Here is a 12,261-nt window from a genome sequence, read left to right as displayed (position 1 = left end):
CTTTTTTATCCATTCATCTATTGAAGGGCATCTGGGTTGTTTCCACAGTCTAGCTATTGTGAATTGTGCTGCTATGAACATCGATGTGGCAGTATCCCTGTAGTATGCTCTTTTAAGGTCTTCAGGGAATAGTCTGAGAAGGGCAATAGCTGGGTCAAATGGTGGTTCCATTCCCAGCTTTCCCAGGAATCTACATACAGCTTTCCAAATTGGCTGCAACAATTTGCAGTCCCACCAGCAATGTACAAGTGTACCCTTTTCTCCACATCCTCACCAGCACTTGTTGTTGTTTGACTTCATAGTGGCTGCAAATCTTACTGGAGTGAGATACTAGAGATGGTATCTTAGGGTGGTTTTGATTTGCATTTCTCTGACTGCTAGAGATGGTGAGCATTTTTTCATGTACTTCTTGATTGATTGTATATCCTCCTCTGAGAAGTGTCTGTTCAGGTCTTTGGCCCATTTGTTGATTGGGTGATTTGTTATCTTATTGTCTAATTTTTTGAGTTCTTTGTATACTCTGGATATTAGGGCTCTATCTGAAGTGTGAGGGGTAAAGATTTGTTCCCATGATGTAGGCTCCCTATTTACCTCTCTTATTGTTTTTCTTGCTGAGAAAAAAACTGTTTAGTTTAAGTAAGTCCCATTTGTTGAATCTTGTTGTTAACTCTAGTGCCATGGGTGTCCTATTAAGGAATTTGGAGCCCGACCCCACAATATGTAGATTGGAGCCAACTTTTTCTTCAATCAGACGCAGAGTCTCCCATTTGATATCAAGCTCCTTGATCCATTTTGAGTTAACTTTTAGGCATGGTGAGAGAAAGGGATTCAGTTTCATTTTGTTGCATATGGATTTCCAGTTTTCCCAGCACCATTTGTTGAAGATGCTATTCTTCCTCCATTGCATGCTTTTAGCCCCTTTATCAAATATAAGATACTTGTAACTTTGTGGATTAGTCTCTGTGTCCTCTATTCTATACCATTGGTCCACCCGCCTGTTTTGGTACCAGTACCATGCTGTTTTTGTCACTATTGCTCTGTAATATAGTTTGAAATCTGGTATCGCTATACCGCCTGATTCACACTTCCTGCTTAGAATTGCTTTTGCTATTCTGGGTCTTTTATTTTTCCATATGAATTTCCTGATTACTTTGTCTATTTCTACAAGAAATGCCATTGGGATTTTGATTGGCATTGCATTAAAACTATAGAGAACTTTTGGTAATATCGCCATTTTGATAATGTTAGTTCTGCCTATCCATGAACAGGGTATATTTTTCCATCTTCTAAGATCTTCTTCTACTCCTCTCTTTAGGGTTCTGTAGTTTTCATTGTATAAATCTTTCACCTCTTTTGTTAGGTTGATTCCCAAGTATTTATTTTTTTTTGAGGATATTGTGAATGGAGTGTTTTTCCTCATTTCCGTTTCAGAAGTTTTGTCACTGATATACAGAAATGCCATTGATTTATGCATGTTGATTTTATATCCTGCCACTTTGCTGAATTCATTTATTAGTTCTAGTAGTTTTTTTGTAGACCCTTTTGGGTCTTCTAGGTATAGAATCATGTCTTCTGAAAATAGTGATAATTTAAGTTCTTCTTTTCCTATTTTTATGCCTTTAATTTCTGTTGTCTGTCTAATTGCTCTGGCCAGTGTTTCGAGAACTATATTGAATAGAAGTGGTGATAGAGGGCATCCCTGTCTTGTTCCAGATTTTAGAGGGAATGCCTTCAATTTTTCTCCATTCAGAATGAAGCTAGCCTGAGGCTTAGCATAGATAGCTTTTACAATGTTGAGGTAAGTTCCTGTTATCTCTAGGTTTTCTAATGTTTTGAACATAAAGGGATACTGTACTTTGTCGAATGCTTTTTCTGCATCTATCGAGATGATCATATAGTTCTTACCTTTAAGTCTATTGATGTGGTGAATAACATTTATTGATTTCCGTATATTGAACCATCCTTGCATCCCAGGGATGAATCCTACTTGATCATGGTGCACAATTTTTTTGTGGTGTTATTGGATTCGATTCGCCAGAATTTTATTGAGGATTTTTGCGTATAGGTTCATTAGAGATATTGGTCTGTAGTTTTCTTTCTTTTAGTTGTCTTTGTCTGGTTTCAGAATGAGGGTGATGTTGGCCTCATAGAATGAATTTGGAAGAGCTCCCTCTTTTTCTATTTCCTGAAATAACTTGAAAAGTATTGGTATTAATTCTTCTTTAAAGGTTTTGTAAAACTCCGCTGTATACCCATCCGGTCCTGGGCTCTTCTTGGTTGGTAGTCTTTTGATTGCTTCTTCAATTTCATCCATTGATATTGGTCTGTTCAAATCGTATGTATCCTCCTGACTCAGTCTGGGCAAGTCACATGACTTAAGAAATTTATCAATGTCTTCACTATCTTCTATTTTATTGGAATATAGGTTTTCAAAATAATTTCTAATTGTCTTCTGTATTTCTGTAGCATCTGTTGTGATATTGCCTTTTTCATCCCGTATGTTAGTAATTTGAGTTCTCTCTCTTCTTCTCTTTGTTAGCATGGCTAAGGGTCTGTCAATCTTATTTATTTTTTTGAAGAACCAACTTTTAGTTTTGTTAATTTTTTCAATAGTTTCTTTTGTTTCAATTTCATTGATTTCCACTCTGATTTTAATTATTTCTTGCCTTCTGCTACATTTGCTGTTGTTTTGCTCTTCCTTTTCTAGGGCTTTGAGATGATGTGTCAGCTCATTTGTTTGTTGGTTTTTTCTTTTTTTGAGGAATGACCTCCAGGCGATGAATTTCCCTCTTGAAACTGCTTTCATTGTGTCCCATAGATTCCAATACGTTGTGTCTGTATTTTCGTTTATCTCTAAGAATTTTTTGATTTCCTCCTTTATGTCTTCTGTAACCCACTGATCATTCAGTAACATATTGTTCATTTTCCATGTGATGTATGATTTTTCCTTTCTTCTTTTATCATTGATTTCCAGTTTCATTCCATTATGATCAGATAAAATGCATGGTATTATCTCCACCCCTTTATATTTACTGAGGGTTGCCCTATGGCATAATATATGGTCTATTTTTGAGAAGGATCCATATGCTGCTGAGAAAAAAGTATATCCATTTGATGATGGTTGATATATTCTATATATGATAGTTAAGTCTAGGTTATTGATTGTGGTATTGAGTTCTATATTTTCTTTACTCAACTTTTGTTTGGAGGATCTGTCCAATGGTGAGAGAGGTGTGCTGAAGTCACCTATAATTACTGTGTTGTGGTCTATTTGATTCTTGAACTTGAGGAGAATTTGTTTTATGAATGTCACAGCACCATTATTTGGAGCATAAATATTGATAATTGTTATGTCTTGTTGGTGAATGGTTCCTTTTAACAGTATATAACGTCCTTCCTTATCCCTTTTGATTAACTTAGTCTTGAAGTCGATTTTATTCGATATGAGGATGGCCAACCCTGCTTGCTTACAAGGACCGTGTGAGTGGTATATTTTTTCCCATCCTTTCACCTTCAGCCTGTGTATGTCTTTTCCAATTAGATGTGTCTCCTGGAGGCAGCATATTGTTGGATTTGCTTTTTTAATCCATGATACCGCCTATGTCGCTTTATTGGAGAGTTTAAGCCATTAACATTTAGAGTTACTATTGACATATGGTTTGTACTTCCAGCCATGTTTGATTATTTATCCTTTTTTTTAAATTTAGTTTGTTTCTCCATGATTAGCTTTCCCCCCGCCCTCTGTCTTTACAGAGACACTTCCCCCTGATGGTTTTGATTATTGTTTTTCATTTCCTCCTCATGTAGTGTTTTGCTCAAGATGCTTTGCAATGCTGGTTTACTGGCTGCAAATTCTTTTAACTTTTGTTTATCATGAAAGATTTTTATTTCGTTGTCATACCTGAAGCTTAATTTTGCTGGATACAGAATTCTTGGTTGGCATCCATTGTCTTTCAGTGTTTGAAATACATTGGTCTGTGACCATCTTGCTTTCAGCGTCTGTGATGAAAACTCCGTTGTTAACCTTATTGATTTACCCCTGAATGTAATCTGCCCTCTTTCTCTTGTAGCTTTTAATATTTTCTCTTTGTTCTGTATATTGGATATCTTCATAACAATGTGTCTTGGCGTTGGTCTACTGTGATTTTGTATGCTCGGTCTCCTGTATGCATCTACAATTTGCATATCCGTTTCCTTTTTTATTTCTGGAAAGTTTTCTGTAATTATTTCATTCAGCAGGTTACTCATTCCCTTGGTTTGAATCTCTATACCTTCCTTTATCCTGATGACTCTTAAGTTTGTTTTTTTTATGTTATCCCATATCTCTTGGATGTTTCTCTCATGATTTTTAACCAGCCTATCTGAGTTGGCTAGACTCTTTTCAAGATGATATATTTTGTCTTCATTATCTGACGTTCTGGCTTCTACTTGCTCCACTCTGTTAGTGATACTCTCATTTGAGTTTTTAATTTGGTTTATAGTTTCTTTCATTTCTAGAATTATTGTTTGATTTTTTTATAATCTCTATCTCCTGATAAAGATGCTTAACTTCTTCTTTGATCTGTTTATGTAATTCGTTTTCAATGTGTTCTTTCACTGTTTGAATTTGCTGTCTCATATCCTCTTTAAGGTTCCATTCCATCTGTCTAAGGTGTTCCTTGAGTTCTTTATATGACCATTTTTCTGATGACTCTAGGTCCTCCTGAATATTTAGGCTGCCCTGCATTTTTTGTACTCCTTTTCTTTCTTGCTTTTTCATGTTGCTCATGTTACTTCTTGTTCTATTTTACTGCTGAGTTACTGTTTACTCCTATAAATTTATTTGATGCTTGAGAGGAAAGGTATTAGAAGGGAAGGGAAGAAGTCACTAAAGAGAATGAGAGTAAGCAGGTAGAATTCAAGGAATGGGGAATAAGAAAATTGAAAAGAAATGAAAAGACAAAAGAAGAAAAAAATAGGAAATAAAAAAAATTTAAAAACAATAATAAAAAATTAAAATTAAATTTAGAAGAAAAAAATTTAAAAAAAATTTCAAAAAATTTAAAAATCAACAAGAAAGAAAAATGAAAATGAAAAAAAATCAAAAAAAGAGAAAAAAAAACTAATAAATGTAGTCTTAGAGTTTGATTAACTTCTCTTCCAGTAGGTGGAGCTCTGCCCACCAGGCCAAGCTTCTCCTGTCAATACGCGGGAACCAATCACTGTGCAGAAGCCCCTCCTCTCAGACTGGGCGAGTCTCCAATCCTGAGTGCCTACGGCCTCCTCTTGTGTCTAGTCACTTCCCCACTTTTCCTCTAGCCAGGCCCCCCTCACCGGTGACGCTCACCACAATACTGGCAACACGCCAGGTCTGCTGCTCCTGGGAGCCCTGTTTTCATGAATGACTTGGCACACTCTTTCTGTTTGCCATTCCCTCAGACCCTAAGTTTGTAGAGCTTGGGGCTGAGAATCCTCAGCGAATTTTACTTGCCCTCCGGTAGCCATGCCCCCGGTAGCTGGTGCAAGAGAACTCAGTTGTCAGCACTGGTGGGAGCAGTAGCTGGGGATTCCGCACCGTGGGTCCCACGCCACTTCTGATTCCCTGGGTCTGGCCATGGCACTCATGGGAGAGCTGGGAGGGGCCCTTAAGGTTTCCCCAATGTGTGGAGAGGGAAGGCTAGGGGATTACCTAGCCACAGGTTTCAATGAAGTTATCTCCTCCACCGCAGTCTGATGACGTCAGTTCTCTGCCATGGTGGTATCTCTTGCAAATGGCGACAGTTTGTTTCCCTTTGCCGGGTGACCAATGCAACGGGTGGGTCCTTACTGTCTCTCCCAAGCCCCGTTTCAATCCTGTGGCCACTACCTATGAAGGCTCGGTTGGCATTTACCTCCATAGGATCAGAAGGGCTGACCAGTTGTTTCAGCTTCATGGATTAGTGCTGAGTCACAGCTGTTTGTCTGTGGGAAGCAGGCGAACGGGAGCTTGAATTCAGCCAATCCGGGCTCAGTGTGTGTTCTGAGAGGCCCAGACTGTTCACCCCAGATCCATGTCAGCTCAGCATTGACTAGTGATCCTGAGCAAACAGCATTTAGACTGTTTAAGGCTCCCTATGCCCGAACAGCTGAAGAGGTCAGAGACTTGATCTCTCCATGCCTACCACCATGTTGGTTCTCCCTATGTAATCATTTTCATATATGTCTTTGTATTTTAAGCAGTTTTCCTGTTATAAATATAACATTTTCTTGCAAAATGATATGAATTTATGACAAGGAACAAAACGAATGCTATGTCCATTCACTATCCTAAATTCTTTTTAAAGTTTTTTAAATTAATTTAAAAAATGACAACAGAATGCATTATAATTCTTATTACACATATGCATCACAATTTCTCATGTCTCTGTATATAATGTATGTTGACACCAATTCTTGTCTTCATACATGTACTTTGGATAATGATATTCATTACATTCCATCATCCTTGCTAACCCCCTGCCCCCTCCCTTTCCCTTCCACCCCTCTGTCCTATCTAGAGTTCATCTATTCCTCCCATGCTCCCTCTCCCTACCCCACTATGAGTCAGCCTCCTTATATTAGAGAAACATTCAGCATTTTGGTTTTTTTTCGAATTAGCTAACTTCATCTTCTCCAATGCCATCCATTTACCTGCAAATGCCATGATTTTATTCTGTTTTAATGATGAGTAAAATTCCATTGTGTATATATGCCACATTTTTAAAACCCATTCATCTAATGAAGGGCATCTAAGGTTGGCTCCACAGTTTATCTATTGTGAATTGTGCTGCTATAAACACTAATGTGGCTGTGTTCCTGTAGCATGCTGTTTTTTAAGTCTTTTGGCTATAAACCAAGGAGAGGGATAGCTGGGTCAAATGGTAGTTGCATTCCCAGATTTCCAAGGAATCTCCACACTCCTTTCCATATTGGCTGCTCCAATTTACAGTCCCACCAGCAATGTATGAGTGTACTTTTTTTCCCTACATTCTCACCAACACTTATTGTTGTCCTAATAATAGCTGCCATTCTAACTGGAGTGAGATGATATCTTAGAGTAGTTTTGATTTACATTTCTTGAATTGCTAGAGATGATGAGCATTTTTTCATATATTTGTTGATTGATTGTATGTCCTCATCTGAGAAGTGTCTGTTCAGGTCCTTGGCCCATTTATTGATTGGGTTATTTGGTTTTGTGGTGCTTTGCTTTTGAGTTCTTTATATACTCTAGAGAGTGGTGTTCTATCTAATGTGTGAGGGGTAAAATTTTTCTCCCAAGCTATAGGCTCCTTATTCACCTCACAAATTATTTCTTATGCTGAGAATAAACTTTTTAGTTTGTTAAATTCTCTAAATAATTATGAATTAATAATATGACCATGTTCTCATAAACTTTATTATGCATATATAGATATTTTTGCAAAACTAGATTGTATCACATTTTATATGATTTTTGCTAGCACTTGATAATTTTTGCATTCAACCTCTTGCATGTATGTGGTTTTTTTTGGGGAGGTATCAGGAATTGAACTCAGGGGCGGTGGACCACTGAGCCACATTCATAGCACTATTTTGTATTTTATTAGAGACAGGGTCTCACTGAGTTGCTTAGTGCCTCACTAAATTGCTGAAGTTGGCTTTGAACTTGGGATCCTACTATCTCCTCCTCCCAAGTCGCTGGGATTACAGCCGTGTGCCACTGTGCTCAGCCTGTACGTATGGTTTTTGGATCTATAATTTCAACTAACTAAATAAACGTTTTTTCTTATCAGTTTCCCCTAAACAGTCTAATACAGTAAGTATTTATATACTATTTACATATTATTAGTTAATATAAGCAATCCAGAGATGATTTAAAATATATTTCAGGATGTGCCTAGGTTATACCAGTATTTTCTCATTATTTTGTAAGAGACTTCAACACCCAGGATCTTGTTTATTCTGATGCTAAAACTAATTCTCCTCAGATATGGCACCATAACTCTGTGTATGTGTGTGTGTGTGTGTGAGTGTGTGTGTGTGTGTCTGTGTTTTCAAATTTCATAGCATGTCCCATAACTGACATAACCACTATCTCATTTCATTTTATGTATTCACTCTAATACTCCTTATATTTTTTATGTGTGTTGTTTCCTTTACTGTCTCAACTTATCATGATTTCCTTTGAAACAAAATTTATCTCATCTCAAAAAGACTGAAAGATCCTATAGTCTAAGGGGGAGAAAGGTGGAATAACTCCTATAGGCTAAGGGGGAGAAAGGTGGAAAAACTCGATACCTTAACAATTCTTATAGAAAAACCACAGCTGTATTTCAATAACCAGCCCAGAAATAATCTTTTACACCATTGCTTGGGGATGTCTAAGGCACAAACTGAAATAAGTAACTGTTGTAGTTTTAATGTTTTGTTGACTTGTCATCTTTGTTGACCAGGTTCAGTAAGCAGAACAAGGACAGCATCGATCCTTATGTGTACATGCCCTTTGGAAATGGACCCCGAAACTGCATTGGTATGAGGTTTGCTCTCATGAACATGAAACTTGCTCTTGTCGAAGTAATGCAGAACTTCTCCTTCCAACCTTGTAAGGAAACACAGGTCAGTAGATTTTCATATAAATAATGTTTATTTGAAGATGTTTTTCCAAACAGAGGGGCCTAGTCACAGAAAAATATATGCTCATTCATCATTTAATTCTTAGATGTATAGTCCAGTGAATCTCTTCTTCACCATCTTTGAGATTTTAGAGTTCTTCACTGTGGGGGCTCTAAATCTATGGCTTTATGAAGAACAAAGTGTAAAAAATGTATGGACTCAATGCAGATTAGTGTGCCATGTGTATGTGTGGACTGTGAACTTGAGCACAGTGTAAATTCAGCTGTAAGTCTCCTGGAGAGACCCTGTGCACAGTCGTGAGGTGTGGTGACCACAGGGTTCTGATGTTTGAGAGAAGCTCTCCTCACCAGAACTTACAGAACCTCCCCATCTCAGGCCTTGTATAGGATAAATGTTATGAAATAATTTTTCAGATAAATGAATAATTTTACTATTTAATCATGACCCACCTTAGAGAATGAGTAGGATGAATTCAAAGTACATGATACTAAAAGTAGTTTTATGTTTGTGAAGCATCACTGTGCTTAATATATCTTCTCAACTTTGCTGCTTTGGTTCTTGGTGTTTCATTCAGTGCTTCTCCATGTGCTTGTCGAAATGTTTCAGATTCCCCTGAAATTAGCTGATCAAGTAATTCTTCAATCTGAAAAGCCCATTATTCTGAAGGCTGTGTGCAGAGATGGGATAATAAGTGGAGCCTGAAATTCCCTAAGGATTTGTGCATTGTTGTCCTTAGAGCCTGGGACACAGAACATCAGAGAACAAAAATTTATTTTGTGAAGAAAACTCAAAATGAAGATAGACTCTATATTCCTCAATTGATGAATGATAAGAGATGCTGGACCTTTCCTAAGCTTTCTCAGGGTCTGTCCAGAGTATTATCTATTTTCTGATGGTAAGGAGGTGAGCACCTCAGTGCCAGACGTGAAGACTCACCTTTTCTGGGTCTAATGGGCTCTCTCCTCTCACCGACAGTTAGTCCTGGCAGCTCCTCCTGAGCTCTGATCAGAGAATCAACAATTATCAGCAAATTTGTCAACAATTTTTAATAAAAATGAGGGTGGTTGTGGTGGCTTTTGTAGTGACATTGATATATGATGTGTTCTTTGAAATATGCTGTGATAAGTTTTATAATGAGAAAGTCAATAAACATGTCCTTGTAGAAGTTTATCTGAAGCCTCCATGCCCATTTAAGGGGATATATAGTACTGAATCAGTGAGAGTCAAAACTAAATCTTTTGATCATCACAATCAGTGAATACATGGAGCTTTTTCAGCAATTCAAATTAAATAGTAAGGTAGATAAAGTTAACCCACTGTGAATTTTCCCATTACTGGAAAAGTATATTCATAGTGTCCTTCTGCCATTTTTGAAGTAAAAAATTTGTGACAATTTACTGAGGTGTAGTTATTACTATATCTCTAGCTTAGATTTAATACTCCCATTTTATCTCCCTTGTTGATTCTGGAAAGCAAGAAACATAGTTGTAGTCCATCTTCAACTCCTAATGGTGCAGCCCTTATCCATATATTTTATTATTTATTTATTCAAGTACTGGGGATTGAATCCAGAGCCACATCTCCAATACTTTACTATTTGTTCTAATTATTTATACATGACAGTAGAATGCATTTTGACACATTATACAAAAATAGAGTAAAACTTCTTATTCTTCTGCTTGTACATGATGTAGACATATACCAGTCATGTAACCATATATGCACATAGGGTAATGACCAATTCTTTCTACTATCCTTCCATATATATATATATTATATATTATGTATTATACATGTTATATGATATATATCTTTTGATACAAGTTTTAGCTAGGATGCTCAGGGTCTTACTGAGTTTCTGAGCCTGGTTTTGAACTCATGATCCTCCTGCCTCAGCCTACAGAATCTTGAGGATTACAGTGTTGCAGTAATTCACTTGCAGGTCAGCATGGGAAAACAAAGAAAAAGAAGAAGCAGAGCAAGCAAAGCAGCAGCAGAAAAAAAGTCCTTTATTGTGTATAAGCATTCTTTTTATAGTATTGTGAACAAAGAAGGCAGCCTTCCAACATCAATAAATCAGGTCTTTCAGCTAATTAAACATAGCGCATAGAAGTTTTACTTTCTAATCAGAAGTGACCCGCTTCTCATGGCTAATCTACTTTCTGCCTGGAGTATGCTGAGCTCTGCTCTTTGTTTAGAACAGATAAAAAATTTTTCTCAGCGCCCTCCTAGCCCATTTGGCAGAACATCCCGTTTGCAGGCAAGTTCTCCCAAGGTCAGTAGACACCTCGCTTTCAAGCATGTCTGTTGTTACCTATCTAAACCTTGAAGAAGCCTCTCGTTTGCGAGCAGACTCTCCCAGGGACAGTAAACATCTCGTTTTCAAGCATGTCAGCTGTTACTTTATCTAAACCTTGAAGGGGCCCCTCGTTTGCGAGCAAGCCCTCCCAAGGACAGCAGACACCTCGTTTGCAAGCATGTCCGCTGTTGCCTTTCTATATCTCGACGGAGTATCCTGTCTGCAGGCAAACTCCATCAAGGACACTAATAGTAACGCAGTCACATCTGATTCTCTACATTACAGCCAAGGAATAAGTTGTCCTACTCTTTGAGATTAGTAAGGAAAGACTCTACCAAAATAGGTGCTATAAGAGCTGGCTTTTGGAGGCTCAGCAGGAGTCTTTTATGAGGCACAAAAGTATTCTAGGCAGAGGAACCTGTGTGGGCAAAGATATATGGATGGAGCTTGTGTTGACAAAGGTCTTATGATTTGTACATACAGCAGCTATGGGACTGGGTTTGCTCAGAGGTAGAATGCTCATCTACCACGTGTGAGACATTGGGTTTGATCCTCAGCATCACAGAAAAATAAAATAATAATATTGTGTCCACTTAAACAACAACAACAAAAACAAAAAGACAGCAGCAGGAGATTAACGCCTGTGACTACACTTGAGTTTCTCATAATATCACATAACTTTTGGCATTATTGCTTATGCAGTGATTTATTGATTTACCACAACATAATAATTGAAAGAATTACAGGAGTCCCATGCCAGGTACAAAATCCAGATCTGGCCACTCACCAAACCCCCCCACACACACCAAAAATCCAAAAAGTAATTGCAAAAATCAAGAAAAGAACTTTAGTCAGTGCAGCCACACCAGAAAGACCAGGGGTATCAGGTTTTAAGTCATGTCTTCCGGGTGCTATCATGACCCAAAGGTTTAAATAGAAGCAGAATTGGGACAGTGGGGAAGAGGTATGCATTGTTGAGCAGTCTTGTCCAAACTGAGGTCTGAGGATTACTATCTCACTTCTAGCACTGTAAAGTAGCTCCTGAGAAGTCCTTATCACTTGAAAGGAATACATTTTATTTATTCTTCCAGATGTTTATCTACCATATCTGGAATCCTAAAAGGGGAAGGGTAGGTCCCATGAGATGATTGCTCCTGTTGAGGGAATAAATTCGTGTGTTTATCTGTCTAAATGCTCTGCCTTTCCTGGAAGGAAATGAATAATGACTGAAGACTTCTGGGAACCACCCTGGGGTTCTGAAACAGAATACTGTAAAAGCTGACACTTGAGGGGCTGGAGTTGTGGCTCAATGGTAGATAACTTGACTGGTATGTGTGAGGCAATGGGCCTGA

The 12,261-nt window shown here is 37.8% G+C and overlaps 1 protein-coding gene across 1 annotated transcript in view; it reads left to right on the top strand.

Annotated features, from left to right (window-relative positions):
- The window catches only part of LOC144256853 (cytochrome P450 3A9-like), a 32,832-nt gene extending 23,520 nt beyond the window's left edge, over positions 1-9,312 (top strand). Inside the window, exons 12-13 of the mRNA XM_077802500.1 lie at positions 8,430-8,592; positions 9,217-9,312. Of these exons, the coding sequence (XP_077658626.1) occupies positions 8,430-8,592; positions 9,217-9,312 (259 nt within the window). The remainder of the gene's footprint in view (positions 1-8,429; positions 8,593-9,216) is intronic.
- The last annotated feature ends 2,949 nt before the right edge of the window (positions 9,313-12,261 follow it).

Source organism: Urocitellus parryii, chromosome 9, assembly GCF_045843805.1.
Source record: "Urocitellus parryii isolate mUroPar1 chromosome 9, mUroPar1.hap1, whole genome shotgun sequence".
Classification (NCBI taxonomy): Eukaryota; Metazoa; Chordata; class Mammalia; order Rodentia; family Sciuridae; genus Urocitellus; species Urocitellus parryii.
The sequence above is the reverse complement of the archived record's forward strand: the minus strand, read 5'-3'. Positions and strand labels throughout refer to the sequence as shown.